Here is a 13,676-nt window from a genome sequence, read left to right as displayed (position 1 = left end):
CTTTAACCTCTCCTTCTGGGGAGATAACAGGAAGACAGATTCTGTTTGGCCAACCTCCCCCCCCCCGTTAAAGGACTATTAAAGTTGCATTGATGTTACATTGGAGGGGGGAATAGGAAGGCTTATTGAACAGATCAATCCACACTAAACAAATGGACATCTGCCTAGGAGCCATGATCCACGTGGGTGGCCTAGGAGATAGAAGCAACCACCTAAAAACAACACAAGGTAGCCTCTGTCAACTTCTGAATTGCTAAGCAGCAAAGGCAGTGCCTTTGGTTGCTAAGGAAACTGCAAAGTATTTCGGCTCCTACAGCCAGAAAGAACACAATGTCCAGATGGTGCAGTGACACCATCAAATGAAAGGTGAAATGTAGATCCAAAGCAAGGCATATGCAAGTGTACCAAAGTCAGTCTCATGAACAGTTTGATGTTCCAAGCCTGCATGGCCCAGCAATACTGGCTAATCCATTTGACAGAAGTCCAGCAAAGTTCCAGTGCTGTACGGGTTCCGTCGCTATCAGCTATCTCCATTAATGGAAGCCCCATCTGCGGCCAAGAGGCCCTCTCTATCTGCATCTGTGCCTGGGGCATCCGCTGGTGCCCTCCCCCAGGGCAGGCGGGCAAGGAGGGGCTGGTGCAGACCGTTATAGAGAGCAGCACCCACTAGGAGGATGATGAACCCCAGGATCTGTAGTCCATGGAAGATCTCCCAGCCAACAGCTAAGCTGACTGCCCAAATGACCACAGTGCGCAAGCTGTCGAGCACCATCCGGGTGGTGGCGCTGATCTCCTTGGTGACGCTGATGCCGGCAAAGTTGAAAAAGGCGATGCTGCTGATGTTGCCCAGCAGGGCCACAACAATGAGCGGGACGTGGCCGATCTGACAGAAGGCGTCGATGGCATCTTCTAGCACTTTCCGCGGGTTGCCACTGAAGCTGCCCCCTGGGATGTAGTACATGGGAACCAAGAGCAGGGAAAGGATGACAAATCCGAAGAAGCCTGAAGAGAAAAAGAGGGAGAAACCAAAGTGTGTGAAGAACTCGGGCTGTGTCGACACTAATGTTGCCAACAGACTGAGGCTTGCAAGCAGTCAACCAACTGTTTTTAAGTGCACAAACGGTTTAATAAATGTGAAACTTCAAAAGAAGATGGTAGCTTAAGGACAATGGAGAAAGAGACAAAGCCTCATTTTTCACTGTTCAGTGACACAACATTCACCCCTCCCCCCCCATCTCGTTCTGGGAAGCAGAAGCAATTAAGATACTACACAGATCTTCAAAGTTTCACCTGGGACTCAACATCTAATAAATAATTAGAAAAGACAAGGACAGAACCCCTATCACATAAAGTAGCTGGCCTGCTCCTTGCATCTCTCTGACACCTCTTTCCTGGCCTACCTTCAGTGCCAACAGCCCGCAGAGGGTGAACATCATGCTTGTAGACAAACTTCTCCTCCAGCACCATCTGGACGGCAACAATCACCTGAGCCAGGATGATGAGAAGGTCGCCTGCAGGAAGGAGAGAGGTTACAGCTTGCCTGTAGGTATCAGATGTAACTGGAAGCAGCATTATCACATGAACTGAACTGACTACTGTCCAGCATTGGAGGAAAATACAAAATAACTTGCACTTCTTAGAAACAGAGCAATTCACTACACTCAAATCTCACCCCTGCCCCCGCCCATGCAGTGAGAAGCTTTAGGGAGACAGAAACCCTCTGTGCTTTAAAGCCTGCAGTATTCCACTTCACCCTGCAATATGCAAGCATAAGAAACTGAGGAAGGCACAGCTCTGAGGACTAGTTTATTAATACAAGACAGTCTGAAGCTCTCTGAGTAGTTATGGCTGCCTGATGGGATCTGTCATTTTCTAGCTCTCTGACCCTTTCATGGCATTACAGTTTCTGGTTGATATTTGCAGCCAAGGCATGGCTTAATGGCTTAAGCAGAAAGGCCAGAAGGAAGAAAGGATGGAGAGAAAGACCCTCCCCTCTTTTATTCACAGCATATTTTGCACATTACAACTGTGTCCATTCATCCTCACTAGCCCACCTGTCCATGCTGCTACCCCATGACATAACTGCAAATGGGAAAATAATAAAACTGCCACTGTGTTAGATCCTTCACCCAGAGAGTAATTAACATGAGGAATTCACTGCTGCAAGAAGTGGTAAACAGAGACAGCTTCAAAAGGGGATTGGATAAACATCTGGAGCAGAGATCCATCAATGGCTATTAGCCACAACATATAGATGGAACACTATGTCTGGGGCAGTGATGCTCAGTATTTTTGGTGCTTGGGGGGCAACAGCGGGAGGGCTTCTAGAGTTCTGGCTCCACTGATGGACCTCCTGATGGTACCTGGTTTTTGGCCAATGTGTGGCATGGAGTGTTGGACTGGATGGGCCATTGGCCTAATCCAGCATGGCTTCTACTATGTTCTTATTCCCCAAGTCCATCTAGTTCAGCCTCATAGTTCTAACAGCAGCATGTCAGATGTTTCAGGAAAATCCACAAAAGCAGGGTGTGAAGGCAAAAGCCCTACCAGAGATTGGCATTCATAGGTATGTTGTCTCTGAATACTAGAGATTCTATTTAGTTGTCATGGTCAATAGTCACAGATAGGCTCCCCTCTCCCATAAATGTGCACACCTCTTTAAAAGCCATCTACGCCACTGGCTATCACCACCTCTTAGGGTAGTGAATTCCATTAGTCACTTTAAGTACTGGGCAAACAAGCAGTGTGTCTGTCCTGAATTTAAAGTTTCCTTCGCTCTAAAGCTGGTTGAATCCAACTCTAGGGGGCAGTGCTCATCTCCATTTCCAAGCCGAAGAGCCAGTGCTGTCCAAAGACTTCTCCATGGTCATGTGGCTGGCATGACTAAACGCCGAAGCACATGGAACACTGTTACCTTCCCACTGAAGCAGTACTTATTTATCTACTTGCAATTTCTTGCTTTCAAACTTACTGATTTACTGATAGTCAATTACACTGGGTGTTCCCCAGAACTAATGTTATGAAAAAAGGGAGCACATGCTAGAATCTGAGATTACCCAATTATTTTCATAAATACCAGAAGGGCTTCCTCATGGTCCTCAGGCTTTCTTCAAATCAACTCTCCCAGAGATACCATCCAATGTGCCAAATCAGTATGTGAAGACCAAATATGGAGATGGTTTCTGGGTTGTGGTACATCCACCTCTTGGAAGCCTATGTCAAGCTCAGCCCCAAGGTAATATATACCTGCACTTGCTGAAATGTGACCTTAGTGGACCACTGCCTTTGTAACAATAACATAAGAAGAGCCCTGCTGGATCAGACTGTTTAGTCCAGCAGCCTGTCTCACACAAGGGCCAGCCAGCTGCTATGAAGGACCAACAACAGACAAGGCCTTCCTGCCAGAACCAGTATTCAAAGCTGTCTACCTCCAAATGTAGAGGCTTCCTCATAGTCCACATGGCTGATAGCCACTGATGGACTTATCCTTCATGAATTTGCCCAATGTAAACAATTGAATTTTGTAACCAACAAAATGGTATTAAAAATCAAAATATATAACTACATTATGTGTTTTCTGCAACATCTTCAGTATTTGGATTGATAAAACAACATTCCTTAAGGCTGAATTAAGCCAAATAAAAGCTGCATCCATTTTATCTGGTGTTTATGAAGCTGGGCAGATTGAAGTTCTGAATTATTCAACTGGAACTGGAATTTGTGAGGAAAAGTAGAAGGGGGGAAAAGGGCAAGAGCAATGCAGATAGGAGCTTCCACTGGGATAGGCTTGAAAGAGGATGGAGAGGCGAGTCCCTGAAGGAAGGGGTGGAGCCTGGATCCAGAAGAGAACACACGCTGTAGGACATGACCCTGCCCACCCTTGGTACCTGTGATGACTTCACTCATCTTGTGCTTCTTGTCGTTGTTACTCAGCAGGTCTGCCAGGCCGACCACCACCAGCCCAAGGATGGTCACCAGGATGCCCAACCACTGGCTCAGTACCAGCTTCCGCCTGAGAAAGGCCACAGAGAGCAGCCCTGTGAAGATGATCACAGCCCCTCGCAGCATCTGGAAGCTGGAGGCACTGGTCATGTTCAGAGCTGGATGTGGAGAAAAAGGGGAGGAAATAAGTGGAGCAGAAGTTTGGTTCAGCGAAGGAGGAACATTTCCATCATAGGTCCCTCCTCCTCTAGGAAATGACAGATCTGTGATTGTATAGATGGAATATAGTCTTTGAAATGGACTCTTGAAAATCTGAACTTCCATTTAAAATTAAATCTCATGCTGGGGGAGGGGGGGAAATCCTGAAAACCCAAGGATTGGGGGAGGGGGATGTGAGAGATGGTAATAGGAGAGAAGGGACAGAATCTTTCCTGGAAAAGAAATCCAACTTTTAACTGTTGGAAAGTTAGCGCTGGCTCTGTATGGCTGTTGGGTATTGAAAGCAAAAACCACACAATGAGTCCACAACCCCCTACCAGGCTCCAGCGGAGTGTCTGCTATGCTGTAAATTGCTATGTAGCTTCTGGGACCTGAGAAAATGTATCAGAAGCTCTGGTGAACCAACTGATGTTTATGGCTCAGTCCCTGCTAAGGGTGTCCCTTTGATCCAAACAGAGATAATTGCTCAGTTTCTACTTTGAGTTATATGATGGTCTTTGTGTGGGGAAATGACTCATGTGTATCTCACTGTTCCTGACAGGCTCTCAGGGCAGCATACACGGGAGTTAGCCCACCACATACAACAACTTTGTGATGTGGATTAGGCTACAAGTGCATGAATGGACCTGAAGCTCATAGCAAGTGGAGATTCAAACCCAGGTCTCCCAAGCTCAAGTATAACATTAACTATTCTACTATACTGCCCCATGGCTTTAAGAATGCAGCAGCAAAGCAACTCCAATCACAAAGATATGCAAGGAACAGAATGGCCAATTTTGTGTCAGCTGTACAGAAAATAAGATCCTTACCTGTCACTTTTGATCTCATAGTTATACTGTGGGGCGGTCATTTAAGCAAGAGATTCCTGCTTTTGATGTTTTGTTTTACTTATAAATTGGGAGCCCATTTTACTAATGTGCATTCCAACATCAGAAACTCAGCTGCAATATACAAGTTAATTTCTCGTAATGACCTATAACTGGACCAGCCCCTATAGGCTACCACCGAGGTATGTATTTACTTATTTCAATTATACCCCACCTTTCTCCTCAGTAGACATTGTTCTAGCCATAGATCATGACAAGAAATTGTATGTAGTGGCAGAACTTCTAATATTACAGTTGTACACAGAAGTACTGAGCCCAGGGATGAATTTATTTTTTTTAACAAGTTTATTTATATTTTTCAACAAGCCCTCAGAGAGGGTATCTATAGTAACAATTGTTCAGATGTTAAACAACAACAACAACTTTTGGAGTCATACATAAGTGTTATAAAATTAACCTTTTGTTATTATCTATCCATTTATAAAAATTTTCCCATCTACTATTAAACAACATTACATCTCTATTGTGTAGAATTATAGTCAACTTGTCCATTTCTACCACCTCTAATATCTTATGTATTAGTTCTTTCTTAGAGGAAGTTCCCTCTTGCTTCCAATACCTGGCAACAAGAATGCGTGCTGCATTTAGTATATCTATAATTACATACTTATCATTTTCTGAGTATTCATCTGGTATCATATTTAACAAAAAAATTTCCGGAGATAATGGTATGTTAGCCCAGGGATGAAATTAAATTTGGTAGCGATGGCCCAGCAAGCACCACAAAATGGGTAATGCACACCTGCCACTGTGACAGCACCTGTGTGGAACAGCAGCTGGCATCCCAGACTAGGACTTGGGAGACATGGGTTCAAACCCCCACTAAGCCACAAAGCTTACTGGATGACTTGGCTTAGCCTACCTCACAAGGTTGTTGTGAGAATAAAATGGAGTTGGGAAGGACTGCATATGCTGCCCTGAGCTCCTCAGAGAGTCAGGATATAAATCCAACAGACAGAAAGGGTACATTTCTTTCTCCAAAACAGAAAGAACACAGAGTGGGAGGAGGACGTGTGTTCTTAATAGTGATCCTCACGCGAGTCTTCAGTTTCTTCATAAAAGGCAAACCCCTCACTTACCCACATACATCAGGCTGGTCCCTGTCATGTCACAGAGTGCCGGGGGCAGGAAAAGCAGTGGGTTAAAGGACTGAGGTGGTGCCATGGTGGGCTCTGGCCTCCGCCGGTCACTGCAGAGCAGGAGGTAGAAAGCGGCCAGGCAGGAGAACTCCCCCAGGAACATGCCCACTGCCTGGAACACAACCAAGGTGGCTTATGAATTTCTGGATCATAAAAGAAGCAGTTGAGACACACTGGGCTGTATCCGACCAGCTTGGCCACCAGTTAAAGAGGGAGGCCCTTAAAATAACCAAAAAGGCTCTGCCAAGGATCATGGGACATGGCTGGGCAGAAGCCATATGGGGTAGCAGCTACAATGAGAGGGGATCACGAGAGAGAGTGGAAAAGCTGTCAGGAGTCAACCCACTGGTCATATTCCACAAGACCTGTCCTAAAAAAGATTGCTTGCCTAGTCACTGAGAGAACTGGAGTAAGTGCTGACAGGCTGGATTGACAGGCTAAACTGGGTCAAGTGCAACAGGGGTTCCAATCCCAAACTCATGAAAGGGCAGAGGGAACCCCACCTAACCAGGGCAGGAAGAGTTAAAAGATCTGGACCCAGTCAGGAAAGCTCAGGTCAGGCCTGGGAACAAGGGAAGGAACAGAGTGAAGTCTGTCTAGACCAGTGGGGCTTGTATCCATCCCAAGGAGTGGGTGCCAAGGTAACACCTGTGACTGTACAGCTTAGATAAGCCTCAAATGTTTTATTTTCTTAGTTCTGCAATACACTGCACTGCTGTGATATACTCTTCCCTGTGCACTTGGGCTCTAGAGTCCAGTTTTGTTATAGTAAATAAACAACTTTCTCTTTTAAAAGCTCAGACTGCATTCGAAGACCTTTGTGCCTGGCTGCTGCTTCCAGGCATAGGCTAGAACCTCCTGGCTGGGGTAGGTTGGACAGCGAACAAGAGAAAGCAGAGTGAGGACCAGATGGGATCATATCCCAAACACACACACGGAGCCCCAACCAACTGTTAAGAAAACAAGGGAAGGGCAGAGCTTGGGTGGGGGCATACACCCCATATAAACTGTGGGAGGAGGAAACAACAAGTCCGCTCACATGCACACATGCTCCCCCCCCCCCCGGCCATGATACAATCCACCCCACATATGCCCAGTGCTTAATACCTAACATAAGAGGTGGTGGGGCTCAAGGCATTTGGGGGGAACTGGTTGCTGTTGCTCAGTGGCACTATTATCATGCCACATCTTCAAAGGCCGAGCTTAGCATTTGAGGGTGGCCCATTTCATTGAATCCTGACCTTTGGTTTGCCAAATTAAGCTAACATAACGTAAAAATAAGCACATTCACATTCTTAGAGGGATGAGCATGAGATTTGGGGGAGGCAGAATCTAAAGAATATTCAGTCCAGGCTCAGGAAGATGCTTAGACACTAAAACAAGGCAGGAGGGAGGCCTGAGGTCACAGCATGATGCAGAGTGTAGAAGTGCTGGGATTCAAGTGCCCTTACCTGGAGGAAGGGATGCTCAAAGTAGTGTGTGTCTGTGCCATTGCAGCCCGGGGCACTCAGCTTGTCAGCCCACCTGAAAGAAAGGGGCATCCTTTATGTTCTGTATGACCTGTAGTCCCACTCACACCCAAACACACTTTGCAAGGACGGAACTCGGTATCTCACAAAGAATCCAGTATCAAAGCATCTTCCTCCATTTTGTTTTTCAAACCCAAGAGAGTGAAGCCTAGAACAGCCCAATCAAACCTAGTACCACATCATATTTGAAAAAAAAAAAGAAGCTTCACAGATCTTTAAAGGTCTGAGTGGAAAAACCCTTACATTTTGCATTTAGTTACAACCGGGGTTTTGGAGACCTCCCTGTTTGCAAACTGCCTTAACACTGCTCATCCTTTCAATTAATGTTTTGTTTTGCAGCTTTTCGGTCTGGACTTGTCCTCAGTGCTCAGCAGTTAATGCAGATGCAAAGTCTTCCAGCTGACATGAGGCCAAGGCCCTCTTTGGTTTGTGTAACCAGAAACCTCAGCGTAACAAGGAGAAGAGCACAAGAGCTGCATCTCCCATATATCAAATGTTGGGGCTGCCATTTATTTCTGCCAAACCTGTCATGTTCAGAGACAAGGCTTGCTGCTTCACATAACAAGACGGACAACAGAGACTGCTCAGGTTATCTTAGCTGGGGGGAAAAGTGTAACTCTAGTCAGTACTGAATCTGTCTGATATTTTCATCTATAGGAGAATACAAGCAGAAGTGGGAGACAAGGTCTGAAAAAGTGATGGGAGAACTATTAGACGGCCATCATGGTATAGTGGTTAGAGTGCTGGACTAAGATCTGGGAGACCCAGGTTTGAAACCCTGCTCTGCCTTGAAAGCTCGCTGGGTGACACTCTTAGCCTAATCCACCTCACAGGATTATCATGAGGAAAAAAAGGGAAGAGACAAGAACAATGCAAACTGCTTTTGGTTCCCTTTGGAAGGAAGAGTGAGGCATTCATTTATATAGTAAATAAATACAACTGTTCTTAAGATTATACTTTAAATTGCCTTTTTAACTCTTTCATCGGAGTAAGCCCAGCTGAGTAGATTTCAGTAGGATTCTGAGTAGGCATGCTTAGTCTTTCCACTAATAATTTCCACTGTTACCTAGAATAAATTAAGCAGACAAAAATAGATCTCTGCTCCAAGTATTTATTTATTTATTTAATTTCATTTATACCCCGCCCTCCCCGCACGCGGGCTCAGGGCGGCTTACAGGCACAAAAGTGTAATACAATACTACAGGTTAAAACAGTTAAGGCACAAAGTGCAATAAAATACAGGTTAAAACAGTTTAAGCAAAAAGTGGACAACTCACAGGATCCATTGCAACTAACATATTCACTCCCTATTGCACATCACATTGGGGTCAACGAGGGGGATGCCATGGGCCACGATGTTCAGGTGGCCAGTCAGCCCAACCCGGCCTAACTGCTCTGCAGTCACACGTTGATGATAATGGCGGCGGCTACTTGAAGGCCTGGTGGAAGAGCTCCATCTTACAGGCCCTGCGGAACTGTAAAAGGTCTCGCAGGGCCCTGATCTCCTCCGGGAGCTCATTCCACCAGGTAGGAGCCGCCACCAAAAAGGACCTGGCCCTTGTGGCAAAAAGCCTGGCCTCCTTAGGGCCCGCAGTCTGAATTTCAACAGTGGCCAAGAAATGATAGGAGGGGAGACAAGGAGCAGTCAATAGTAACAAGGGATGTATGTATGTGCATGCAGTTACATGAGCTCACTTTCACTATGGATGAGGCCTGAGGATTAAGCCAAGAGAGGATGGATGGGAAGGACAGAGTGGTATTACTGCCTATGCTTTCTAGACAGGCGGAGAACAAGGGAGAAATCAGGCACTATCGCTTACGCTAGTAGGAGTCCTAGTTTTATTGGCCTAGATTTTACAAACAGCAGATGAAACAGGCAGCATGCATTTGGTTGTGTCACCACAGACTACAGGTGAGGCATTCATGACTTAGTGCTCCTCCATACAAAGAAAGTTGCCCGCACACAGAAAACCAGAGTCCAGGGAGAAGGATTCCTTGTACACAGAGGGAACTTTGTTACATAGGAGGAACATTCAGTCATGTGAGCCTCCCCTTCTTGCAGTCTGAAAAGGTACTACAACCTAGACATGGGTTAGCAAGTTGTTCCTGATGTTGTACTCATACCTAACTCTAGTCTAGACAGTCCATTGATAAGGCTGACCAGTCTCTCATACTCAAGGGGCTGTGTCACAGCTACACAAAGTACACCGAGGTACACAAAGCAGGCAAAAGGTTCTAGAGACAGCTCTGTTAGCATCTTTTAAGCCAAGCTAGCAGAATTTCAGGGCACGGGTGACATCATCTGAAATGCCACCAACAATGCAGATGTCAGGATATTTGCTTAGTCAGCTCTGGATTTTGTAAGAAGGAGCCAAGAGAAAACTAAGTTTACTCAGCGTTCTGTTTGAAAGGAATGGCAAGATCAACATTGCCCTAGAGGGTTCAAGAGTTTCATTCCTGCAGAGACACAAGCACCAAATTTGTGTTCACTTTTCACAAGAATCAGGGACATGCCTGTGGATAGAAGGAACAAATCCAGAGATCACAGGAGAAGACATTTAAGAAATAGGAGCCCTGCTCCCTAAACTTTGGAGCCTTTTATAGACCAGTGGGGCACAATTTGCATATTTGAGCACAATGGGGTCTAGATACTTGGATTTTTAGTTTGCAAACATTGTCTTCATGGATTATACACTCCACCCAAAATACCACACAGACATAAGGGTTTTTTTTTTAAGAGTGCTCTCTACACTAGGGAGGCAATGCTTTGTTTAGGCGGCCCATAAAGCAATAAGTAATCAGAACCAGAAAGCTACAAGACTATCACATTTCCTCACCACCAAGAAGTTTGTATCACCAACTCTGATTCACACCAAATATAGCCCTGTGCAATGAATTAGAAACACAGGGCAAGCAGAAGAAAAGAAACAGTCCCTCTGGCAAGACATTTGACGGAAAGAGATATATATCTTTCAGTCTATGCCCGAATTCCAAGGAAGTACCTTAAAGTGCATCATCCTACCATAAAGGATCATAAAAGACACCTCATTAAATGCAATATCAAGATGTTGGATATGTACTACTACTCTTTTTAGATAAATGTGCTCCCTCTATGTGCTTCCTCTCTACTCTTTTGTATTTCTGAAACCATTTTGACAGCTGGTCCACCAAAACCCTTCTGGAATCCAATGACTAAATACAGCAGCCAGGGAAACAGCAGATAAGGCAACTGACAGTATTGTTGCCTTCTCAGACCGCAGTCCAGATTCCTACTCAGCAGCTGCTCCCATATTGGCAAATACCTGATGCACAATCAGCAGAGCAAACCAGAACAGAGAGAATAACAAACAACAGAAACCAAATGAAGATGGACACTATTTTCTAAATTCCCCACCCCCAATTTCCTCCAGACCTAATTCCTCCTCCCCAGTCCAACAGAAAAATGAATGGGATAAAAAGGAGCAGGGAGACATCGGTATTCTAAGCAGCTATTTTCCCTCTCCACTCAGTTCAGTGGCCGCTTGAGCCCAGCGCATCATAGCTTTTGTCACACTTTTGTTGGTCCTAAAGGTGCCACTGGAATCACACTAAATCTGTTAGTTTTTAGACTACCACAATAAGATTCTTGGTTGGAGTTATGCACGTCTGCATTCAGGTACTTCCCCATTCTCTCCCCCTTCCAAAATGCTGCGACGGTGGTCTGCAACAATTCCCAAACTCATGACAGACCATTCTTCAGCTCCCCCACCTTTGCCCGCTTGCATCCTATATTGTAGGGCCCGCTCCTTCAAGGCTCTTCTACTAGATACCAGGCAGGAAGTGTGTTTTCTACTACAGCAGCTCGTTAAAACTTGACAAAGGTCCCTTTGGAACTGCCTCCCACCCCGGAAATGGCAACGCAAGCCCCCCCCCCCCTTTCTCGACTTACTTAGCAGAAAGGGTGTTGATGGAGCCTGTGATGAGCATCAGGCCAGCCAAGAAGAACTGGTACTTGGTCCAGGCCATGTTCGCCGACCAAGCCCAAACCTCTTCAATGACCACAACCAACCTCAGCCGGTACTCACTTCTGTCCCCTCCTAGGCAAAAGGAAGACGCGGTCACATGACCGAAGCCGGTCAGCTGACAGCAGACGGCGACTCCCAAATCTGTCTCTCAGCTCGGGAAAGGAAAGGCTATTAAAAAGGACGCGTGATTTTTGTTTCAGGTCACGGTCCAAGATGCCTTGTTTGCAGGACTGTAGGTTGCAGAAATCCAGACCAAATTAAGACTTCCTTTTTGGTGTGCACAGCAGATCAGGGGTGTAACGCCCGCGTAGTGGCGGGCGGAAGTCAATCCGTGCGGCTCTATCCCCGTTCATCATCTTTTTATGCTGGGAAAACAGGACTTCACCTGGTGATTTATGTCTGCTCTGCAGTATCTGGGTTTGGGAACCTGGGGTTTCCTTAGGTCTTTATATTGTCACTTTCCCCCAGTGGTAACCTGGGGTGTTTGTGCTGCCGGGCCAGCTCGGCCAAATAGGGGTAATCATTTTGTCACTAATTTTAAATGGAATGGATGTCTTAGTATGGATTGTTAAAGGAGGGGAAAAGGAAAGATTACTTGCCAAACATTGTGAAGAGTCCATGATCTGCTAAGGAACAGAGAAACGGAAGAATGGTTAACTGGTTTGCCGGATTTCATGGGGTCAGGAAAAGTATAGGTTTATTTGAAAATTTTAAGTTACACAGAAATCTTTCACCATCACCTGAAAGCAAAATTAAAAAAAATGGAGGAAGAGATTTATTTATTTAATTTAGTTAAAACATTTTTATGCTGCTCTTCCACCTAAATAGGGTCTCCATGGTGGGAAGTATCAAAACATTAACATGTTTCAAAAGTGAAGTAGCATTTAAAATAAATTATACATAAAATATAGCGTTCAGTAAAAACATATACACGACACAATAAAGGTGTGGGTGTATGTATAGTGCCATCAGGGTGGTTTTGCCCTTGCCTGCGCTAACCCAGGCTAGCCCTCCTTGGCTTCCAAGAGCTGACATGCTTGGGGTAGGCTGGGCCATCCTGGTCAGAGCACAGTAAAGGAGAACAGCTAGATCTGAGTCTTGTAACACCTTGGAGGCCAACAAGAATTTGGGGTATAAGCTTTTGAGAGTCAAAGCTCCCAAAGTGGATTCCAACTTGTATGTGACAAAGGGAGCGTTGACTCTTGGAAGCTTATACCCCCAAATTCTTGTTGGTCTCTTAAGGTGTTCCTGGACTTGAACCTAGCTGTTCTACTACAGACCAACAGGCCTGCCTCTGAAACTATCAGTAAGGGAGGAGGGCCAATAAGTTATTGGGTGCAGGCCAAACAAAACCGTCTTCACCTGCTGGTGGAAGACATCAACAGAGGGAGACAAACAAATTTTTCTGGGGAGGGCGTTTCAGAGTTTTGGCTCCAGAACTTAAAACACCTTTTCTTGTCACCTGTCTGGCTTCAAATGATGGGGGCACCCAAAGCAGAGCCTCTAAAGATGAACGGGGTTGAGGGGTAGGTTCCTATGGGAGAAGGCAGTCCCAAAGGCATCCTGACCTCAAACTGTATGTTCATGGTGAAGGCATGGAGATAAACCCTTCCAGTGGAATGGTAAAATATTTGTGGTATTAGAAAGGAACAAGTGGTGTGTCCTGCCTAGGGCTTAATTTCTGCCAAGGATCAGCACCTGTTTTCACTGCCAAGTCTCTGCTCTGGATCCTAGGAAGTAAGATTAATGGGTGTGCTCCTGAGCAGATGCAGAGTGTCTTCCCCTCCCCTGGCCAGTTGTAAAGAGACCTCACAAAGGCCAGTTGTAAAGAGACCTCACAAAGGCCTTCCAGAATGGTGGTTTTGGTACAACTTGTGTCCAATGTATAGCAGCCCATTAGGGGCTAAATCAACAACCTGGTCTTGCCGCCAGCCACCACAAAGCCATTGAAAGCCC

General features: G+C 45.7%; 1 protein-coding gene across 1 annotated transcript; it reads right to left on the bottom strand.

Annotated features, from left to right (window-relative positions):
• Positions 1 to 511: 511 nt before the first annotated feature.
• Positions 512 to 11,785, bottom strand: SLC35F6 (solute carrier family 35 member F6). Its single transcript, XM_015415168.1, has 6 exons — positions 11,645 to 11,785; positions 7,639 to 7,711; positions 6,128 to 6,299; positions 3,888 to 4,100; positions 1,401 to 1,511; positions 512 to 1,002 (listed from the first exon to the last, which is right to left on the bottom strand). The coding sequence occupies exons 1-6, from the start codon at positions 11,719 to 11,721 to the stop codon at positions 521 to 523; spliced, it is 1,128 nt and encodes a 375-aa protein (XP_015270654.1). The 5' UTR covers positions 11,722 to 11,785; the 3' UTR covers positions 512 to 520.
• Between the last annotated feature and the right edge of the window lie 1,891 nt (positions 11,786 to 13,676).

Source organism: Gekko japonicus, unplaced genomic scaffold, assembly GCF_001447785.1.
Source record: "Gekko japonicus isolate JY-2015 unplaced genomic scaffold, Gekko_japonicus_V1.1 scaffold63, whole genome shotgun sequence".
NCBI classification, from domain to species: domain Eukaryota; kingdom Metazoa; phylum Chordata; class Lepidosauria; order Squamata; family Gekkonidae; genus Gekko; species Gekko japonicus.
The sequence above is the reverse complement of the archived record's forward strand: the minus strand, read 5'-3'. Positions and strand labels throughout refer to the sequence as shown.

Excerpts from the sequence above, each read along its gene's own strand:
- SLC35F6 (XM_015415168.1), bottom strand. The coding sequence starts at position 11,721 with ATGGCCTGGACCAAGTACCAGTTCTTCTTGGCTGGCCTGATGCTCATC. Across the intron at positions 6,300-7,638 it reads TTGAGCATCCCTTCCTCCAG|GCAGTGGGCATGTTCCTGGG; the intron begins GTAAGGGCACTT and ends GTTGTGTTCCAG. Across the intron at positions 4,101-6,127 it reads GACCAGCCTGATGTATGTGG|CTCTGAACATGACCAGTGCC; the intron begins GTAAGTGAGGGG and ends CTCCACATCCAG.